The following is a 24,148-nucleotide window of genomic DNA, read 5'->3' as shown; positions in this document are numbered from 1 at the left end:
TCAGAAAGAGTGATATTTTAAAAAATTCTGAAGTTTCTATATGAGGAAGGTAAAGATAAAAGGTCATGTGGAGTCAACTTTCCACTTAGAAAACTGCGAAAATATAGAAAAACACAGGAACCACATCTGTATGTGGGTTTGCCAGGTCATTTAATGGCTTGGATTGGTTGCTCAATACCATTTCTAGATACTAAAGGGACTCAGAAGAGTTGGAGAAAAAAATGAAGGAAACAGAAGGAAAGGGTTTAAGAATAAAATAAGCAAAACTAGAATAAAAGGTTAAAAGGCATGGTTTTTGAAAAAAAGCTTTAATAAAAACTCAAGAGTCTAGAAACAGGTATTAAAAAGAGTTAAGTATGCTGGGGTTGTGGCTCAATGGTAGAGCACTCACTCGCCTAGCATGCGTGAGGCCCTGGGTTCGATCCTCGGCACCACATGAAAATTAAATAAAGGTATTGCATCCATCTACAACTAAAACAAAATATTTTTTAAAAAGAGTTTAGCATTTTAAAAGTTCTCAAACTCAAAAGTTGAATTTCAATCTTTTCTTTAATCATGCTGAAGTTATCAGCTCGTGCTGAAGACAAAGAATACCAAAATTCACTTAGAGGTTAGATTACCAAGGCCAGACATTTCCTACTTCAAAGTCCCTGCTGCTATGGAAGACATAATAAAAGTTTAGATCTTATAAGCTACTAAGATAATTTTAAATTACACCAAATTTAAAACCTTAATGGCACTACTCGCCCTATTCTTAAATATAGTAATGCCATGGAATCAGCAATTTTTAGAATGAGGTAAAATCTGACAAAATATTTAACAATCATTTTGAGTCTCACATTTTACTACCTTAAATCTCAATCTTAAATTAGTAAACATGCTCTCATTTATTCTAAGAAAGACCCTTTAAAAAAAAAAAAAGTGAACGCTTTTTTTTTTTCTTGCCAATTTCCAGTATAAATTAATAAGAGTTTAAAAACCCTTTGCTAATATGGGACAATGCTTAAGTTCATTTGGAATTTTGCAGAAAAAAGCTATACAAGACTGGCATATTATTAATTTGCAGTCATTTAAAATCTATTCTCAATAATTCCTAGGAATAGTTAACTTACTAGTCTCATAAATATTTATGTATTAATTTTTAAAATATTTCCAAATATAGACAACAAACTACATTTTTGGTTAGTTGTTTTAGATTTTATTTTTAAATCGCAAAAATCATGTAAACCATCTTCATAAGGAAAGAATGAATAGGTCTGTTCTGCATGGAAAACTATAATAGGGTCAGCTCCAACATGCAAAGAGACTGGATGTCATCACTGCCACCCTTACAACAGCAACAATAACAAAAGGCAAACTGAAAATTAATGACTTTTCTTAGATCTATTAGAAAATTGAGATCACAGAGCAAACTGCCACCCCAAAATCTAGAGAACCACATAAATTGGGATCTACTCATCTGGAACAAAAGCAACTCATACAAGCAAGTGCGGGGTCATTATGAGGAATTGTTAGGGGCTGAGAATGGACACCTATGAGAGAGAAACTCCTAGGGTAGGGCACAGTTTTAGGGAGTTTCCCGTACTTTCATGAACTTTAAAACCACAGGAACCCCACCAGGATCTTACAGTGAAGAGCTGAGAAATATTCCCTGTGGTCTGGCAGAGGCAGGGAAAGAGTAATGATAGTGAAATACCCTCAACCATTCTTCATCTAAAGGCTAGGGGTAAAATTACCAGAGCTTTATCCCACCAGGAGGATATCTCACCTACTGTCTCCCTTTCTAACGTAAGGGTAGAAAAACAAAACTGTGACAGACTTATAAAGATCATAGCCAGGAACACAGGCCCATATAATACTGAGACATAGGACTGTGAATCTTCCGCTCTCCTATCCCTTACCACCACCCCAAAAGGCTCCAGCATAGAAAAAGTGGATCACATTTGAAAAGAAATGAAAGATGCAGGCTCACTCTGAAGAGTAAAGCCACAGTCAAAAGGAGATCAGAAGAATGTGCACCTATAGCAAACCAAATAGAGCCTAATTTCTAGCCAGGATAACAGAAAAGTATTAAACTACCAGACTATTTAGCTCAATTTCTACTACTCAATACATCTTTTCAGTTTTCAACAAAAAATGACAAGACATGCCAAAGGGCAAGGGAAAAAAACCATACTCTGAAGAGATACAAAACCAGATTCTCATATTTGATGTAAATGTTGGAATTATCAGGGAATTTAAAATAAGTATAATTAATACAGTAAGGGCTCTAATGGGAAACTCAGAAAACATTCAAGAATAGATGAATAATTAAGTAGAGAGATGGAAACTCTAAAAATCCAAAAGAAATACCAGAAACCAAAAACATGTAACAGAAGTGAAGAATGCTTCTGATAAGTTCATTAGTAGGTTGGACAGAATAAAAAAGGAAAAAAAAGAAAAAAATATTAGTGAGTTTAAAGCTAAGTCAATAGAAGCTTCCCAAACTGAAATTCAGAGAAAAAGAAACAGCACAGAACATCCAAGAACTGTTTGGGAAGCAATTTCAAGAGATAAAATATACATACTTAAGAATACCCAAAGGAAAAAAAGAGAAAGGAACAGAAGAAATATTCTAAGTTATAATAGCTGAGAATATTCTAAAACAATTGATACATATCAAACCAGAAAGCTCACAACACGAAGCAGGATAAACATCAAAACAAAACAAAAATCAATATTAAGGCATTTCATATTCAAACTGTAGAAGAACAAAGACAAAGAGAAAAGTCTAAAAGTCGTCAGTAGAGAAACACCTATGATAAGACATTACATCAGATTCATCATCAGAAACCACATCATGAAGAAGAGAGTCAAGTATTTAAAGTGTTGGAAGGGAGAGACACCACCCTAGAAATCTAGATGCACTGTAATTATTCTTCAAAAGTAAAGGAGAAATACAAAAACTGAGGAATTCATTGTTAGGAGACACGCCCTGCAAGAAATGAAAAGTTGTTCCTCAGGCAAAGGAAAATGAGAGAGGTCAGAAACTCAGACACAGTACACATGAAGAAAGGGAGAAAACTGGACAACAAATAAATGAAACTAAAACTACATCTTTTATTTTTCTTAAATGATCTAAAAGATAACCATTTAAAGTAATAATAAGAATGTCTTGGGTGGGGCTGGGGTCATGGCTCAGTGGTACAGTGCCTATCTCACGTGAGGCACTGGGTTTGATCCCAAGCATAACAAAAAAACTAAACAAAATAAAGGTACTGTGTCTGTTTAAAAAAATTAAAATATTTATAAAAATGTATAAAATATTTGTAAAATATTTATAAATATTATAAAAAAGAATCTCAGTGGTGATTAGAAACTACAGATAAATGAATGGCAACAAGAAGGGAAGAGAAGAAGTAATTGGAAATATTCTATTGTTAGATACCTGTATTGCATGTGAAGCGAGAGAGCACTTACACTAGCTAAAATTATGTTGCAAACAGCAGGACAACAATTTTAAGAAATTTTTAAGAAGTATAATTGATATGCTAAGAAAGGAGAGAAAAATGGAATCATATAAAATACTCAATTAAAACTAGAGAAAGTGCTAGAGGTATGAGCACTTGAGGCTTTGCATTGAACCTCCAGCACTGCAGGGAGTGTGTTTGGCTAATACCACAAAGGCAACAGGAGAGGGAGTAGGGGGTGGGGACTACAAAAACCAAAGCATGGAAAAGTACAGTTAATTGCTTTCTGGAAGTAAAATATTGTATTGTGTAAATAATGTAATAGGAAAATATCAGAAATAAATTTCAATGAAAAGGAATAACTGCTCAAAATAAAACACAGGAATATATAAGAAGAAAAACAGACATGAATAGAAGTAATAAATCAGAGGAGAAATCCACCAACCTCCTCTATACAATTTTATGTTTTTCTCATAAATATAGATAAAAAGTCTAAAATAAAAGAGACCATAAATGACTAACTATAAGTCTCAAATGAACAAACAGAAAGAGAATGTAACAAACAAGTGAGTTAAGAATGTTGATTAATTACAAAAACAGTATGCCTCTACTTCATGTACAGAGAAAGATGTATCTCATTTGTTTACAATAAAAATGAATTAAAAAAAAAGAATGTTGATTAACATCACTCCTGATAGTTCCTTCTGTTTTACAAACCCTAAATACATTTATATTTCAAGTGTTAAACAGAAAACTACCTCCACCCTTCTAATGAGGAACAAAAACAAAAGACATCTGTCAAATCTAAATTGGTTATAATTGGAATCCTTAATCTCAAAAAAAAGTACTTTCCCACTCAATTCGAAAGTAACTTTAAGCTACTGAATATTCTTCCTCAAAACATGATTCCCTAAATGAAGATAACATGTTAATCTAGGGAAAGAGAACAAAAGTAGAAGTCTCAAGACTAAGCTACACCCTATAGGGGACACATCCTATAATGGTGGCTGCACCCTCATGGCAACCTCTTCCTCATACGTGGCACTGCCTGACCCACCAACAGTTTACCTGGACTTCCTTGTACTGCCGCTCTCCCATGTAAACTGAAAAATGTGTTCTTACCCAGCAACCAGTTATGTGTAACTCCCTGATTGGCCTGCTTATCTCCACCCCCTAAGGCCTTATATACGCCTGAACCATACAATAAAGTTGAGATTCCTGCTGTGCCTCACGCACTGAGACCTCCCGGCTCTGGTGTGTTTCCTTTGCCGCAGACACTCATCATCCTGCTCGGCCCATATTCTCCTCAGGCGGGCCCTGAGGAGGGACATCGGACCTTGTTGCCCGACAGGGACCAACAACACCCTTCATTCATCAGTCATATGAACTGGATCTAGTTAATGTAATTGCTCAGCTCCAAATCTCATAAAGTTCCATAGGTAAGAGATTTAAAAAATGAAAGTGTTCTAAAAACTATGAATTGCTATTATATATTACAGAAGTATAAAGCAAAGAAATAGATGATAAATATCTGCACCATTCCTAGCATTCCCGGTGTGTTCAAGTACCACTGTTGCATACTATCTCCTATTATCTCCTATTATCTTCCATATTAGGAAGTTTAATTCTAATGGGAGAAAATATCACATAATTGAGATTTTATATTGTGGTCTTGCATATCATCAATTAAGGGAGCTGTATATTTTAATATTCCTTTAAACTATACATTTTCTAAGAGATTGGGGATTCTACTGAATAAATAGAGTAAGAACACTTAAAAAAATCAAGATATAAATGGTATTTCAAACTTTGGGGCCATAATTACCCCATTAGTAAATTATTCCACATAAACAACCTAGACTTACCTATTGTGCTCTTATTATTAAAAAGTAAGAAAATTGGAAACTTTTTATTAACCTTTTTCAACTGTGATTCCATTTTCAGACATTCCTCCTTCTTCTGCTCCAGAGCAATCTCCAGTGTCTTGAGCCTTGAGTCCTTCTTCAGTCCTGAAGATGCCAGGGAGGAAGCATGCTCTTTCAGATCCAAGAGTGAAGCCTAGAAGAAGCAAGAAAAACTAGAATAAATATTAAATGGAACAAACTGCAGCTTTAAATTTGAAATTTACCATCATGGTGGCTTGCAGTTTCTTTCCACTTCGAGAACATTTATGAACTATAAAACAAAATTAGCTTTAGCTTTCAAGTACTAATTAAAATAAGATGAATTTCCAAGAACAGTGACTTGGAGTTCTAACTGTACATACCCTTTCTCCCAAAACAAAAGTAGATCAAGCTTTATGAATATAAGGAGCCAACTTTAATAGCTACATTAACTTACACAGAAAAATTTTTTCCTTTTAGAAGAAATATTCTATTAGGAACTCATTTCCACAAATTTTCCTAAAGGTATTAAAAGAGAATTGAGAGAAAGACTCTAAAGCTCCTGCTTTATTATTTCATCACATGTAACAGGGTTTCAATTATTTTAGAATATGTAAAAATACCATTACCATGAAAGAAACCAAGAAAAACATAGTGAAAAAGATAGCAAAACTTATGAAATAAATAAACCAATTTACTATATCTCTGCAAAACTCCTGAAATACCCCTTGAGTTAGTCACAAAAAGCCTGCTGTAAGAATATTAAGAAAATCTTCCGTCAAATACTTTTCATATATAAAACATAAAAAACAACAATGTGATGACTAAGCAAACCAAATAATTCCATTTTAGTGATCTTAACCTCTTTCTCTGAAAGGTCTCCTTGCAATAGGCTAACTTTTTCTTTCAAGTCTTTAAGATCTTTTTTGTAGTTATCAATTTCCTCTTGCTTCTCTCGCTCATCTCTATCCCGCTGTTCCTTTAAGCGTTCAATTGTCCGCTCCTGAAAAGAAAATACATCAACACATGAGGAAATTCCTTTTTGTACTTAATATGACTGTAATTCTGCTTTCAGCTGATAAAGTGACACTTCTATCCTCTAGTCAAAAGACTGGTAAGCTTTTAAAGAATTCACTTCTTAAAAATTCATCCTTTCTATATTGCCATAACAAAGCTCTGGCTTTGCTTTTTTTGATTTCCAAGTTTTCTTTTCCTTTAATCTCAATATTCAGATATCACCAACATATTCTCTTGAAATATTCTCATTTAAATTCAATTACCAAATAACTAAAAATTTACGTACACACCCATAGGACAACAACTAGTATTTCTTATTTGTAATTCACACTTTGCCTACAAGTCAATGGAAACCACTCACATTCACACACCAAGAAAAAGGAAGGAAGAAGCCTGAAGTATAAAGGAGGGTAAAGAAAGGAAAAAACATTTAAACTTATTTCTGTCAACAGATGCTCAGGAAGTTAGAATGTTGAGGCAATGAAAGTACATTTCCAATATTTCTAAATACATTCAGGGAGCAAGGCTTGATCATGTATCCTGAAGCCTTCTGAGTCCAAGAGACTTAAGGAACAATGACCCTGATCCTTTAAAAATAATCCGATTAAAATGTTGCATTGAGATTGTCCAAACCACCTTCTGAGACATTAACACTGGTCAGCCGGAAGCAGTGGTGCACACTTAAAATCCTTAGGAGGCTGAGTAAGGAGGATCCCAAGTTTGAGACCAGTCTCAGCATCTTTGTGAGACCCTATGCAATTTAGTGAGACCCTATCTCAAAAGCATGAAAATGGCCAGGCACGGTGGCAGGTACCTGTAATCCCAGCTGCTGAGGCAGGAGGATCATGAGTTCAAAGCCAGCCTCTGCAAAAGTGAGGCACTAAGTAACTCAGTGAGACTATGTCTCTAAATAAAATAGGGCAGGGGATGTGACTGGGAATGCAACTCAGTGGTAAGGCACCCCTGGATTCAATCCTCAATAGAGTAGTTCTTATTCAACCACATCTGAAAAAACAAGGTTTGCTCATAAGGCAATATAAAGTAAGAAGGCCCAGACTAGAAAATTAATAAGCACATTAATGAATAAAATCTATGAAAATATTAGGCACCAAAGTGGAACAATAAAGGAGGAAAATTAGGTATTGCCTCCTGGATATAGTTAATGCCTAGTAATGTCTCAGATTCCCACATTCTAGTTGACCATCTTAATAAAAAGAAATTTTTTCTTCAGAAAACAAGAAATGGGGAACATAAAGTTGATTCTTTAGAAAATTCAGCCAGTGCCCTCTAGCACAGAATCCATCTTGCCTAGGAGCAGGTGCTTAAATTGACAAGAACTAAATGGATTTGCATTCCCCTTTACACCCTTTACACAAGGTATATCGGCAACAACACAGGAGAATTCTTTTTTCCTTTTGCAAAAAGGACCTCTTCTGTATTCTATATTCAGTTTCAAATCAATGAGAAATCAGGAGAAACATGACTGTGAAGGGTGCAGACCACTCACTCACTTTCTCTGCAAGGGCCTCCTCCAAAGTCGTAAGGGCAGTGTCAGTGTTGGTGGTGTCAGCCTGCAAGGATTTGACTCGTTCTTTCAAGCTGCTCATCTGCTTTTCCTTATCTCTAAGTTGCTCTTGAAGATTTTCAATCTGTATGCATATATGTTTAAAAGAAAAAAACAAAGATGTTAAGAAAAATGGAAGTAGGCACAATAAAGATGTAAACAGATCAGAGTTGTCTATGTGTGTTCATGGAAATCCTTTAATACTGAGTTTCAGAATAACGTGCAAAACCTTAAGACTAAAATTTACAGCCAGAACAGAGAAAAGCATACACATAGATATGAACGTACACATATATATGCAAATCTCTAAAAAACAAGAAGGTAGCTAAGAGAAAAGACACAACACAGAGATGGGAGTGCAGACAGTACTACAGAGGAAAGCCATGATAAGTGGGATTATTTCTAATAGGGCACTACAAGTGTCAAGAAGGATTACTTATTAATCAGTCAGGGACAGAATGACACATCAGCTGCATAAATCCTAGTGTTGTCATATTTTTGCATTATCCTTTATCAACAGTGTTTTTAATAAAATTTCTTATTATAGTCATGTGTGCCTTCATACATACTTATAGGCATTCATTTACTCAAAAAACTTACTGAATTCTTTATCATATGCCAGACACTGGTGACACCCAAGAAAAATGAACAGACCTATTGTTGTTATATGATGACATGGTAAGAGAGTTCTTCATTATAGCTAAGCTACAGATGAGTTTATGTGCCGTCTATGGAGACTATTCTAGAAAGCTAGGAATCTTTAGAGATTACTAAGTGCAGAAATGGCCTGGCCATTTTATTTAGATAATTCTGATGGCTGTGGAAGGGAAATTTACAGGGATGTAAATACAGCCACGAGAAATAATAGCACCATGCATCAATTCACCAAAGAGATTACAGGAACTAAAAGAGTAAGAGTCATGGGAAATAGGGAATGTATTTGAGAAACATTGTGGAAATAGTATGCTATCACTAGGGAGACTCAAATACGAAGAAAGAAAACTACTATGCCAAAAAAAAAATGAGGGAATTCTAGGGAGATACCCCTTTTCGGTGCTGGGATTGAACCCAGGACTTTGTGCATGGTTAAGTCCTCACTCTACCACTAAGCTGCAGTCCCAGGCCTAGAAAAATATTCTGAATAACTAAAGAAAAACTATCAATAATTCTACTACTCTAGAACTCACAAAGTTAATTCATTTACTCAACACATGTTAAGAGTTTCAGTTCCTGGTATCTGCCAGGCATACTTTCAGGCATCGAGGATACACAAATAATATAAACAGACCCAAATCCCTGCCTTCACAGACCTTACATTCTAGTATGACAAATAAATGAAAGAATGAAGAAGTGAGTGAATGAATGAATGAATGCAGTATGCAGTGGTAATGAGTCTATGGAGAAAAACTAAACAGGAAAATATCATCAGAGCTAGTACTAGACGTAGTACTTCACATGGCTTTCATAATGCAACATAAATGTCACCTCTTTGGGAAGACTTTCTTGCTTTTACCCCCATGAGAATCCCAAGATCACTGTCTATGCTCCATTATACATATACACACACGTGTGTATACACAACATATACACACAACACACACCTCTATTCTTCCAATTAAGTTATACACTATAGCATGAAGCCCTGATCATATGTAATTATTTTATACATGTCTCTGTGAGTAGACATGTTGCTGCCCCTACAATCTTATTTTCTATCTTTGCATCTGCCCCATTTCAGGTCATAAGTAAAGAACTGTTCATCAATCAGTAAATAAATAAAATGTAACTTTGGACTTTCATAAACTGTATTCAGGCACATAAACATACATACAAACAACATGCCAAGAAAAAAACTACAAAAGAACCCTGGATCCAATGTTCAGATATTTTCTTACATAAAATCAATTTAATATAAGCTTTTTAAGAACCTGTTTCATTCCACAGGAAAGAAAAAAAGAAGTCCCTCTCTAGAGTCAATAAGAATTTCAGAAGCAGGGCAAACAAGCTAAGAAAAGAGACTTAGTACGTTCTAAGAAGGTAAAAAGAACATTCTAAGGCTTGACTTTTCACTCTTCAACAAAGAAGTAAGTATACAGGTGAACCACTGAAATGACTGAAATGAGCTAAAGTCTTTTCAGTGCTAAAAGAGTCCACAGCCTATTTGTGGGAGGAGAGTTTGTCACAAATAAACAGAATTTCATATGGATCAAAACTCAGGTAAAAGCACAACCCCTACAGAAAATTTTACCACTCAAAAATTTAATATTCCATATACATACAGGATCACAATGCCCTGGTATTTACATATTTAACCAGCTGCACATGTGCAGATCATTATAGTTGCTAACACAGATCTTAGTGCAAAGAAAACATATAGCCAAGCTATTGATCAGAACTTTCTTATCAAGAAAGGCAGGACAAGAACCATTATTCAAAATGAAATCTCATCAAGTGGGTTCATCCCAGGGATGCAAGGTTGGGTCAACATATGGAAATCAATAAATGTAATTCATCACATCAAAGAAAAAAACTATATGATCATCTCAATAGATGCAGAAAAAGCATTTGAAAAAACACAGCACCTCTGCATGTTCAAAACACTACAAAAACTAGGGATAATAGGAACATACCTCAATATTGTAAATGCTACAAGACAGGGATGATTTCTTTCACCACTTCTATTCAACACAGTCCTTGAAACTCTAGCCAGAGCCATCAGACAGACAAAAGAAATTAAAGGACTACGAAGAGGAAATGAAGAACGAAACTATCCCTCTTTGCCAAGGACATGATTCTATACTTAGAGGATCCAAAAACTTGTACCAGAAAACTTCTAGAACTAATAAACGAGTTCAACAAAGTAGCAGGATATAAAATCAATACCCATAAATCAAGTGCATTTCTATACATAAGCGACGAGTCCACTACAAGAGAAATTAGGAAAACTACCCCATTCACAGTAGCTTCAAAAAACAAAAAAAAAAAAAAATACTGGGGCACCAATCTGACAAAGGAGTTTCGTGAAAGACCTCTACAATGAAAACTACAGAACGCTGAAGAAAGAAATTGAAGACCTCAGAAGATGGAAAAATCTCCCATGCTCTTGGATGGGCAGAATTAATGTTGTCAAAATGGCCGTACTACCAAAAGTGTTATACAGATTTAATGCAATTCCTATTAAAATCCCAATGACATTCTTCATAGAACTAGGAAAAGCAATCATGAAATTCATTTGGAAAAATTAAGAGACCCAGAATAGCCAAAGCACTCCTTAGCAAGAAGAGTGAAGCAAGAGGCCTCACAATACCAGACCTTAAACTATACCACAGGGTAATAGTAACAAAAATGGCATGGTATTGGCACTGAAATAGAAATGTAGACCAATGGTACAGAATAGCAGACAGAGAAAAACCCACATAAACAGAGTTATCTCGTACTAGACAAAGGCACCAAAAGCATACATTGGAGAAAAGACAGCCTCTTCAACAAATAGTGCTGGGAAAACTGGAAATCCATATGCAGCAAAATGAAATTAAATCCCTCTCTCTCACTGTGCACAAAAATCAACTCAACATGGATCAAGGACCTAGGAATAAGAACAGAGATCCTGTGCCTAGTAGAAGAAAAAGCAGGCCCAAATCTTCATCATGTCGGTTTAGGATCTTACTTCCTTTACAGGACTCCTAAAGCACAAGAAACAAAATCAAGAATCAATAAATGGGATGGATTCAAACTAAAAAGCTTCTTCTCAGCAAAGGAAACAATAATGTGAAGAGAGCGCCTACAGAATGGGAGAAAATCTTTACCACACACACTTCAGATAGAGCACTAATATCCAGGATATACAAAGAACTCAAAAAAAAAAAAAAAAAAAAAAAAAAAAAACCGAAAACAAATAACACCATCAATAAATGGGCTAAGGAACTGAACAGACACTTCACATAGGATGATATATATTTGATCAACAAATATATTTTAAAAATTCAAAATCTCTAATAATAGAGAAATGCAAATCAAGACTACTCTAAGATTTCTCCTTACTCCAGTCAGAATAGCAATTATCAAGAATACAATCAACAATGTGTTGGAGAGGATGGGGGGAGAAAGGTACACTCATTCATTGCTGGTGGGACTGGAAATTGGTGCAGCCACTCTGGAAAGCAGTATGGAGATTTCTTACAAAACCTGGAATGGAACTACCATTTGACCCAGCTATCCTACTCCTCGGTCTATACCCAAAGGACTTAAAATTAGCATACTATAATAACACAGCCACATCAATGTTTATAGCAGCTCGAGTCACAATAGCTAAACTGTGGAACCAACCTAGATGCCCTTCAACAGATGAATAGATAAAGAAAAAATGGTACATATACATGATGGAACTTTACTCAGCCTTGAAGAAGAATGAAATTATGCCATTTGCAGGTGAATGGATGGAACTAGAGAATATCATTCTAAGTGAAGTAAGCCAATCCCCAATACCCAAAGGTCAAATATTTTCTCCGATAAGTGAAGGCTGATTCATATCAGTAGTGGGGGGGGGGGTTAGGGAAGAATGAAGGAACTTTGGATTGTGCAGAGAAGGATGAGGGGAGGGATGGGGCAGTGGGGATGGGAAGAATGGTAGAATGAGACAGACATATTATATACACATATGACTACACTACAGGTGTGACTCAGAACCAAGTACAGCCAGAGAAATGAGAAGTCATTTTCCATTTGTGTACAATGTGTCAAAATGCACTCTGCTGTCATATATAACCAATTAGAACAAATTTTTTTAAATTAATTTAAAAAAGAAGAATGAAGTTATCAGGAAAAAATGTCTTGGAACTTGAGAACATTATATTAAGCCAAATAAGCTAAACTCGGAAAGCCAACGGTCATATGCTTTCTCTTATAGGTAGAAGAGAGAAAGGAAAAAAGGAAATGAAAGGAGGAGGTATTTCATGAAAAACAATGGGAGATCAGGAAAACAGAAGGAACTAGCAGGGAGGGAAGAGGGGAATATAAGGAGAAATAATGGGGCAAATGGCCAAATTATCTTATTATATCAATTGCATGTATGAGTATGTAACAATGAATCCCATTATGTATAACTATAAGGCACCAATAAAAAATATGGAAAAAATCTGTTACTTTATTTACTTATTGACTGACTGACTCATTCGTTCATTCATTCATTCATTCTTTTACTTTAATACAGTGTCATATTTGGGTGAATTTTTTAAATGTACTTTTTGCTTAGAAAAGTTTTTAATTTTCAGAGGTGTTGCAAGAAGTCCACAGAAGATGGTAACAACAGTTCTGTGGGACTGGGGTTGTAGCTCAGTGGTAGAGTGCTTGCCTAGTGTATGTGAGGCACTGGGGGTTTGATTCTCAGTACAGCACATATAAATAAATATAAAGGTCCACTGACAACTTTAAAAAAATTTTAAAAGGGCTTTTGTGTACCTAGGGGCCAGTTCCCCTGCTGACATCACTGTGGCTCAATAGTTACTATAAACGAGTCAATATGAATACATAATTTATAAAAGTCCACACTTTACAAATGTCCTTAGTCTGCCTGATATTAGTTTTCTGCTCCAAGATACCAACCAGGATATACCCTCTACTTGGATGTCATGTCTTCTTGGGCTTTTCTTGACTGTTTCTCAAACTTTCCTTGTTTGGAGAGGCCTTGAGAGTTTGGGGGAATATTAGTCAGGGGTTTTTGAGTAATATTTCACAATTAGGATTTGCTCTTAATAGGACTAGAGTTGTGGGTTTTGGGAAAAGGACCACAGGGGTGAAGTGCCATTTTCATTGCATTATATAGGGGGTACCCATTGTCAAATGACTTATCATAGTTAACAATGACTCCCCCCTTTTTGTGGTACTGAGGATTGGACCCAGGGACACTTTACCATTGAGCTACATTCCAGTCCTTTTTACTCTCTTATTTTTGAGACACAGTCTCACTGAGTTGCTTAGGACCTCACAAAGCCACTGAAGCTGACCTCAAACTCAGGATCCTCCTCCTCAGTCTCCGAAACTGCTGGGATTACAGGCAAGCACCACTAGACCCAGTTTAATTTTTTTATAAAACATTATTAGGAATCTTAAGATATTTATGCTTTTCAAGTAAAAAACATGAGATATTGAGACCTCTCCCACACCCCCAAAAAAGGAGCAAAATGAACATGAATTTTTTAAAAGAACAGTTAATAACTGCTCAAATCAGTCTAGATTAACTATTTGTTTAGTCCATTTATATGCAATTGTTTGAAGACTAGAATTGCAAATAACTTTGAATTTGTTCTTTCCTTATCAATAGGGTTTGCTTTTGAAACATTTTAGTTCTAATGTTCTTTTCACAGTTTACTTTCACTACCAAAACTATCTAGAGAAGGCTATGGGAGACCAGAAGTTCCTCTAAGCTTTTCCCAGGTTTAAAAAGAAAATATAAGCCAGTTTCCTCATATTAAGAATGCACAAAATGCATCTGAATTCCTTGAGTAACACGAGACAATGCCCTGTACTGTCTGAGATAACTGCTTCAAACTCTCAAAGATAACATACCCATCTGTAAACTTTTCATCCAGCATCAAATGCCTTGCACTGCAAGTTGTAGGAGAACACACCGTAAGTTCCCCCAAAATGCCCCAAACAACCTTCACCTAAAACAAAATCTTAATTCAGTTCTTCTCAGAGTGATGGTGATAATCATGGTACTGGGTTCCCAAAGGTAAGGTTTTTAAGTGGTTATTAGGTAGGCAAATTTTTTTCTATTTATTCTACCATCCCAGTACCATTCCCTAATACATCACAGAGCAAACAAAAGCATACAAACTAAAGAATAATATTCAGTTACTCTGAATTCTTGAACAAAGATTCTGCTCTCTAGATACATGTCTTCCTGCCTGTCAACCTCCATGATTTTGTCTTTGTGCAGCATAATGTCTAAATTTTAAAAACAAATGAAATACAACATGAATAAAAGAAGGTAGTATTGTATTTAAACTATCTGTTGTAAGCACCATCCTTTCTTCCCTGGTCCCATAGAAAGTTTCAAAAGCTTTAAAAGTAAAAATACAACTAAAATATAAATGCTATTTTATATATATCCAATCTTTGGATAGATGTGTGGTTTTGCTACTCCTGCCTAACATATATATATAAAACAACCCTACGTGTTATAAGAAAAAAAAAAACTGATAACTCTTTTTAAATATTATTTTTATATAATAAAAACCATATACATCCTTTAGGAACTTTAAATCATCTCTAAATTTAGGGTATTAATTTTGTTTATTATATATGGATATAAAAATTAAAGCTATATCTACCAGCATATACCGATGCAGAGAATACATCATAAATGTTGCTTCTGACTACATTATTACAGTAACTTCTACAAAATAAGTAGACAGAAAATAAGCTTGAAAAGAATAGGCACAGAAGTGTTTACATTAAAAGAAGCATTAGGTCTGGGGTTGTAGCTCAGTGGTAAGAGCACTTGCCTAGCACATATGAGGCACTGGGTTTGATTCTCAGCACCACATATAAATAAGTAAGTAAAATAAAAGGTTCGTCAACAACTAAAAAAAAAAAAAAATTTTTTTAAAGCATTAATAATCTAAACCAGTTCTGAAAGTAGCTATGATGTCTATTTGGTAACTGTATGTAGACAGTGTGTAACATCTGCATTTTGAGGTAATATAGTGTAGTATATTAGAAAGACACAATTACTAGCCCTCTACAGCCTCCTGAGACACATGAAGAAGATAAAGTAAATAACTATAATACTTGTACAATGCTTTGTAGTATCAAAAAGTATTAACGCAAATTATCATCTAATCCTTCCAACAGGGAAGTTGCTATGATGAGAAAAGTTGCATTCTGGAATAAAACTGATTCTGTGCCAATATCTGAAGGTATCATTTTCAAGCTATGCAAATGAACCCCTTAACACACAACTGCTTGGGTCTGTTTGCTTGTTTGAATTGGATTTGTTTTCATTTTTCTTTTGGGTGTCAGTGGAATGGGGAAGCATGGGAAAGGGGATGACTTAGGGAGGAAAGTGTTTTACCAGTGGATACTAAAATAACAGGTCAGAACTAATATCTTTTAGGGCTGGAGCTCAGTGGTAGTGTTTGCTTGGCATCCATGAAGTTCTGTGTTCAATCCCCAAAATGGAGGTGGGGTAGGGGGACACACTAACATTTTTTAATTTCCTTGAAGGAAGAGACTATAGTTCAGAGTACATTTCATGAAGTAAGATTAATGTCATTTTGAGAAAGCTTGAAGACACAAATGTATGTGTATATTGGGACAAATGTAAAATATAATTCTTATGTGTCATAGTCTGAAATTTTAGCCACTACTTGTGATAGAGCAGCAAGGATTTAAAAGCCACTGGACAAAGGTTGTAAGAATCAAGAGTCAGGCACTGTGGCACACACCTGTAATCCCAGCAATTCAGGAGGTTGAGACAGGATTACAAGTAGAAGACAAGTCTCAACAACTTATCAAGGCCCTAAACAACTTAGTTAGACCCTGTCTCAAAATAAAAAGGGCTGCGGATGGGGCTCAGTGGCAAGACACCTCTGGGTTCAATCCCCAGTACCAAAGGAAAACAAAAAATTAAACAAGAATATAAAGTGGTTAGCATAGTGTTGGCATTTTATTTTAACAAATTACAATTATTTCAGTATAATAAGGTATTCATTCATTCCAACTTCAAAATTCCAGTCAATTGTTAAAAACTTTTCTAACATTTTTTATCAAATTAAAAAATGTATTAATTCAAAACAGATTTGGGTTCTAACCAATGTCTTTTCTTCCAGTAACACTGATCATTTTAAGACTTTTTTAGTAGCTCCATCTCATGTTCTTATGTTCTAAAGGTAAAGTTTAGTGATGACTCAAGACTTGAGCATTCTTCCATTCTGGTTTCCAATAAAATAATCTTAAAGAATGAGAGCCAAGGGAAAGGGACTGAATGTAAATGTTTTAAAAGCAAAATATATGTCTCTAAGACTTACAATGTAATTAAAGTGATAATCCAGCATGTCACCAACATTTTGGATATAATCAGCCTACAGCAGACAAAGATGCTATCAGCATAGTAATGGATCAAGTCTTTGTGCAAGATGCTTTCACAAACTTGCATTGTATGACACTAAATTAAAGAAATAATTTCCCTCTCCCACAAACTCAACTACAACAATCAGTAAAATTTACAAAACTAAAATTTTACTCATAATATTCTATGCCAGAAGAAAAGTTTAATAGGAAACAAAGTCCCAAAGCTTAAGAGTTATTAATCATATTAAAAACTAAAAAAGAAATTCTAATTCACTAAAAGTTACTTGGTCAGATTTCTAACATTCTGTCATACCTAATAAGAAGTAAATAGAGTCAAGCACAAAAAAAAAAATTCACAGTGATCAAGTCATACTGAAAATTAAACTGGTTTGGAATTATGAAGTCTATTGTTTGTAAGTTTCCATATTAAAAGTAAAAATAAAAAAAGATCAACCCACTTTTATGGTTGCCAAAAGGCCATATGGGACATAATTCTTGCCAATTTTCTATAAATGAATATATTCTACAAATTTTATACATTCCTAGTGAAAACACAACAGAAAGAAGCAGCAGAATGTGACATTCATCAAAGTATCTATCCATGATTTTTTTTAAAAAACTTATTTTTTTTTAGATGGATAGTCTCTTATCCTGATATGTCTATCAATTCTAAGCCAAAAGCAAGCACCACACTTTACTGGGAGAAAACTAAAAGCACAATCATTTAGATCAGGTACAAGAAAAGGTGTCTGATAATGCCAGTATTATTTAGCATGGTTTCAGATGTACTGGTACACATGAGAGAGAAATGAGGTACATACATTAAAACTGAGGGCATTAAAATTTCATTATTTGAAAATAACATAACTATGTCTATCTATGGAAAAGTCAAAGGATCAACTAAAAATACCAACCCAATTCACAAGAGAATTTAGTATGATGACTATGTACATATAAAACTAATATACAGATATTATAACCTTTCATATATATAAACAAAAACTAGAGCAGATATAATGAAAAATATAACACTATATATGAAAGAAAACCTAGAAATAAAGTTCATAAATATACAGATCTACATGAAGGAAAGAAACATTAAAACACTCCTGAGGAATACAAAATTTAAATTCACGAGAGGATATACTTCTTGTCAATTATTCTTAAATGAATACATTCTATAACTTTACACATTCCTAGTGAAAAACACAACAGAAAGAAGAGTCACAGGGAGTAGCACAAGCAGATTCTAAATTTCACATAGGAAAACAGAAACCCCAAAACAGCTGTTACTGAAAAAGAATGTACCATGGAAAGGATTGTTAATATGTTATACATTACAAAGACCAAAAATTAAAATAGAGCCATTGAATACAAAGACAGATCAATAGATGAGACATTGGAAAATAGAACTTTTGAACTATGTCACATAATCATTAAAACATAACATTCATAAATATAAAAATGTCTAATTATGGGGGCTAGGGTTGTGGCTCCTCTAGCATGTGTGAGGCACTGGATTCGATTCTCAACACCACATAAAAAAATAAATAAAATAAAGATATTGTGCCCATCTACAGCTAAAAATATTTTTTAAATGTATGATTACACAGATATGTGCATATACACCCAGAGTCAAAAGCCAAACCCAATAAAATATATTTGGAATTAACAACAGACTAAAGGAGTTAGTTATTAAATTGGCAAAGAAATTGTGTAAGTTAATAATAAGTAAGCTTGTATAGGAACAGATAATTGACAGAAAAGAATTACAAAGAAAATAATATAAAAATACATTCGATACAGTCAACTTTACTTATAATGAAAAAAAGGCAACTGCATTGACAGACTGTTTTTCTGGCACAAAGTCACAAAGTTTGGTAACACACTCTATGGACAAGTATATGGTGAAATGGTTCTTCCAGACACTGACAGTGGGGAAAAAATTGGTACAATCTCTTTAAAACTACTTGAAGAATGCCTCAAAATTATAAACACAAGCCCTTTCATCCAGCAGTTCTACTTCAAGTAGGTCACCCTAGAAACATACCTCATACATGCTATAAAAAATATACACAATCCTTTTATTATAACATTATTTTATGTAAAAGAAAAAATTTAAGAAAATTACATGTCCATGAGCAGAAATTTTGCTAAATCAATTGCAATTCATCAATACAATGTCATCATTAACAATGAGGAAGCCCTTGGGAGGAGTTCCAGAATGCACTAACACACACACACACACACACACACACACACACACACACAAAGCAGCAGTTAAGAAATAGTAAGATGTGTGTTAAGACACACACACATATAGACACACACACACATTTTTGCTTGTATATGGATTATTCATCTGTTTGGAAGAATATAAGAAATGAGATCAACTGAATGAAGAATATATGTCTGTTTTAATATGTGTAGACTGTTTCTCAAAGAATACATATGAAACAGGTAAGAGGAGGTAAGCAATGTGAGGGGAAATAGTGAAGATATAAATATCTCTAAACTTTAAAACAATAAATTAGCTTCTACTAACAAAGAAGTCAACCGATATTTACAGTGACCAAACTTTTACCATTATTTACCGAAAGCAAATGAAAGCCAAAATAATATAAACTGCAAATATAGGACGTGAGCCTCTATATAAAAGAACAGCTGAACTTGAAATTTAGTGAGGAAAGTCTTGACTATTGTTAGAGGTTAAAAATAAACTGAGACAATGTCAAATATTTCTAATCCATCACCTCAACAGAGATGAATAAATAACAGCATGTCTTGTAACGGTTATTTCAAGGGCAGCCTTTATTCAGCTAAGAAAAGGGGACAAATATTAGTTTTCTTATTTATTCCAGAGTTTGCTTCTTTCCAATAATAAAAGGGGAAAAAATTCTTCCTTTCCTTGAAACAGGCACATTATATGTTAATTAGCACAGCACATATTTCTATTCAAAATTGTCATCTTATTAATCATACAAATGGTCAATATGCTGTTCTAATTTGCTATAGTTCCAATAAAAGAAAAAAAAGGTAGAAAAAATATCGGGTCAAACACTAAGGCAATTTACACTTTTTAGAAGCAGCATGAGAATACTTACTGATACTAATAGTGTTCACTTAATGAAAATTAAAAACAATATGAAGAACTGCTTTAACACTCTATCTCCTGTAACAACAGTTTCAATTACTCAATGCAAAAATATAATCAAAGAAATGAGGAAAAAGAACTCTGACAGCATTTAGGTATAATTTAGTGGTAGGAATGAGGTGGTATGTCAGAAGTGGACTACTGAACTCTGAACACCTGCACCTTACCTTCTTCTGAAGAACATTAACCTTCCGTTCCTTCACATCCAGCATGTCCTTGAGGTCATGTATCTCTCCAGCTTGTGTCCCTTTTTCCTCAGCCATATCCTGAATTTGCTTTGTCTTCTTATTCAGCATGGTTTCCTTTTCTTCCAATCGCAACCGGAGAGCATCCACCTAAGAATATACAATTTTTACAAGTGATTAACTAAAAAGAATATAACTCTTTTTGAATAGATATGTCATAAATTATGAAAAGATTGAGTTTTGCTATTTCTGTATAATCTACAACTATTTTCAAACTTTATATATATCGGATTCACTCACTGGTCAAAACAGATTGCCAGGTCTACCCACCAAAGTTTCAGATTAAGCAGGGTGGGGGCTGAAAATTAGCATACAGACAAGTTCCCAAGTGCTATTACATTTCTTTAGAAAATCTAAAATTAGCAAGGAAACCAAAAGAATCATCAAGAATAGCGCTTATCAGATAACAGAGTCTACCCATAGGCTATGATGCTTTTAGGATAACATCATGTGTACTCAGACATCCATAAAAAGCAAAAGCAAAGGTCCATTTTTCAGACACCAAGACCAACTAGCTAAAGGCTGGTACTGAATTACCTCTATCCCTGAAGTTTAATAGCTGTCATTAGTATAACTTATTTAATAAGAAATCTAGTGATAATAATATTATCTCAAAATCCATTTAAAGTAAATTTCATTAAGCTTTTAATACCCCATGCATATTCACACACCAATGTTTTTTTGTTTGTTTTGTTTTTCCACCAAGGATTATGATAGCAGATAGTTAAACATTTAATTGCAGCAAAACAGGAAGGTAGATTTCTTTCATCTAAGATAGTGCTATTTATAGAAAATATGAGTCATATTTACAAGACATTTTTATTCTCCTAATAGGTACATTAAGTTAAAAAGGTAAAATTTTAATAACATTTTATCTATTATTTCTATAACACTGTCATTTCAAAATATAATAGGTATTAAAAACTATTCATGAGGGGTCATACATTTTTTTTAGGTTGATATTCTCATTCTTTATTTATTTATTTTTATGTGGTGCTAGGAATTGAACGTGGTGCCTCACATTTGCTAGGCAAGCACTCTAACACTGTGCCACAACCCCAGTCCCTACATTTTTTTTTTAATACTAAATATTCAAAGTCCAGTGTATATTTCAACTTTACATCACATCTCACTGGTCAATGCAAAATCTTAAGGAGTTAATATGCTTCTGTAAAACATCCCTCATCCTTAACTTGCCCAATATTATTTTTAGCGTACTGTACTTAGTACTGTGGAGTAACCCACCAAGAAAAAGTAATATGAGTAATTATTTACACTTAGAATACACTGAAGCTCTCGGGAAAGATCTAATATTGTACCTAAACTACAAGGCATCTGAGATAAAGTACTGAGATATAGCATGATGGTACCTACTGTTCACAAGTGATATGAAAATTTCCTAAGTGACTAATCTCATTTGAGACTGCTACAATTAAGTCACTAAGTACTTAGAGATTATGTTGGACTATGCGGGAAAGGAAAAACATGCAGATAAACCACACTATATTTTGCTAAACTACATTCTACCAAGAATTTCTATGCCACTAGTTTCACCAAGCCAGAAGTTGGGAAAGCTATCTTTTCAGTTCTCATTTGTAACTTTACATCATAGGTTTTACCATGGGCATTCAATAAACATTCTCTCACCCTTAATTTACCTCTATTTTACTTTAATAAAGGATATATTAACTTTAGTATAGTGTAGAAAGACCCCACTAAGAACTTCTAATTTTGAAAATCTTTTTTCTGAATCACAAAACATATATGTGGTCATTTATACACTTTTCAACCATATATACAACAGATTAAAAATCCTCAGAGTTCCATTCTCGGGTACTGTATTTTCTTCCCTTGCATTCTTCCTGTGGACAATTCTACACTTTCCCATGGCCCTTTAGAAAACTGGAACTTAGAAGCCAGAAAGAATCATGGCACACACCTATAATCCCAGAGACTCAGGATGCTGAAACAGGAGGATCAAATAAATGTTCATGGCCAGCCTCAGCAACTGAGGCCTAAGCAGCTTAGCAAGACACTATCTCAAAATAAAAATTTAAGAAAAGGGCTCTGGATGTAAAGTACTCCTGGGTTAAATCCCTGGCAGGGAACAGGGTAGTGCACAACCTGGGACTTGAATAAGAAAAGATAGAAAGTCCAAGATCTCAAAGCTATAAATAAGCATTAGAGCAAGGGACTGTGGTCAACTGGACTGTCTCTAGATCCTCCACTCTCAACTACTGGTTCTGTAACATATCCCTTGCAGAGAACTGACAACATGGATTCCAGCCTTCCGTGATGTGGGGGTCCCATCCTACCACTACTGCCTTATCTTTGTCCTATACCTCCTCACTCCATTTGTAGCAATTCCTTGCTCTAGCACCACAGCTGTTCTCTGAATACATGCCATGCTTCTTATTTTACTTCTCATTCTTCACATTTTGTCCTCTCTCACAGTTCTAGAAGACAGAAATATGAAATCAAGGAAGGCTTCAGCAGGGTCATAATCTTAGGCCTGCTACCTTCTCTTATCTAAGTTTCAGTTTTCGTAGGCCTTCTGAGAGCTGTAAGGATGACTCTTTGTCTCTTCCTATCTTCTGGTGGTTCCTAGCAGTCCTGGACCTGTAGCTTCATCCGTAAAGACCCTATCCAAATATGGGCACACTCAGGTTTGGGTAGACATGACTTTATGGAGGATACTATCATCTTATTACTCATTATACCTACTGCTACAAAACACTCTTAAATGCTGAAGTATAAAAAATTTATTTTTACATTAATAGTTGAGAGTATATATATATATATATATATACATGTGTGTGTATACATACACACTGATAAAGACACAAAATCACTGAATGCTGAAAACAAGACCAGAAACTTAAAATGGTTTGCTTACAAATAAGTCATGCCTGCCCTCCTGCTTATACTTTTACTTATTACTGTGTTCTAGAGGACATGGTTTTGAAGAAGCCTCAGAAGACAGAAAACAAGACAGGGCAGCACAAAGCAAGGTTGGAATAGATAGCAAAATTACGAGCCTCTACTGGGCAACTGCTCTGCTATTGAATGATCCTCAAGCATCTCAGTACTCTGAACACTTTCTTACAGCACCCACTCTCAAATCCCTTTGATTTCAGGACTCCTTGACACTCTTTCTAAAATTATTGAAGCTAGGCACAATAGTATATGCCTGTAATCCCAGTTAATCAGGAGGTTGAGTCAGGAGGATGGCAAGTTGGAGGTCAGTCTCAGCAACTTAGTGAGAGACCCTGTCTTGAAATAAAAAACCTCAGTGGTAAAGTGTCCCTGAGGTCAATGTCCAGTCTAAAAACAAAATTATTGAAGACCCAAAGGTCTTTTGTTTATATAAGTTATACTTATCAATATTTATAATATTCAAAATTAAAATTAGCTCTTAAATTATTTACTAATTTAAAATGAGTCCATCATGTAAGTTGAAAAAACACATTACTATGGGGGGAAAACCCACTGTTTTTACCAAAAAATATGGTAGAAGAACATGATTTTTTAAAATTTTTGCATATCTTTTGGGGGTGGGGGTAGGCACCTAAGACTAAATGCAATTTTTGTATCATCTAACAAAACTTAAAAGACCCAAAAGAACTGAACTATTTCCAAGTAATTTATTCACATCACAAAACAAAGTTCAATATTATTTATAAGAATACATGAATGCCCAGCACTCAGTGAGGTAAAACTCATAATGCCTGGTACCCAATCCAAAATTACCTGGCTTACAAAGA

At 34.6% G+C, this 24,148-nt stretch overlaps 1 protein-coding gene across 15 annotated transcripts in view; it reads right to left on the bottom strand.

The window, feature by feature from the left end:
• Positions 1-24,148, bottom strand: part of ERC1 (ELKS/RAB6-interacting/CAST family member 1) — a 633,143-nt gene that overhangs the window by 423,002 nt on the left and 185,993 nt on the right. For all 15 annotated transcript variants that reach the window (XM_079140313.1, XM_079140314.1, XM_079140318.1 and 12 more), the window contains 4 exons: positions 20,307-20,474; positions 7,861-7,998; positions 6,195-6,335; positions 5,367-5,507 (listed from right to left, as the gene is read on the bottom strand). In XM_079140313.1, coding sequence (XP_078996439.1) covers positions 5,367-5,507; positions 6,195-6,335; positions 7,861-7,998; positions 20,307-20,474 — 588 coding nt within the window. The remainder of the gene's footprint in view (positions 1-5,366; positions 5,508-6,194; positions 6,336-7,860; positions 7,999-20,306; positions 20,475-24,148) is intronic.

The sequence above is a fragment of the Sciurus vulgaris genome (assembly GCF_902686455.1).
Source record: "Sciurus vulgaris genome assembly, chromosome: 5".
Lineage (NCBI taxonomy): Eukaryota > Metazoa > Chordata > Mammalia > Rodentia > Sciuridae > Sciurus > Sciurus vulgaris.
This window is presented reverse-complemented; position numbering and strand designations above follow the sequence as displayed.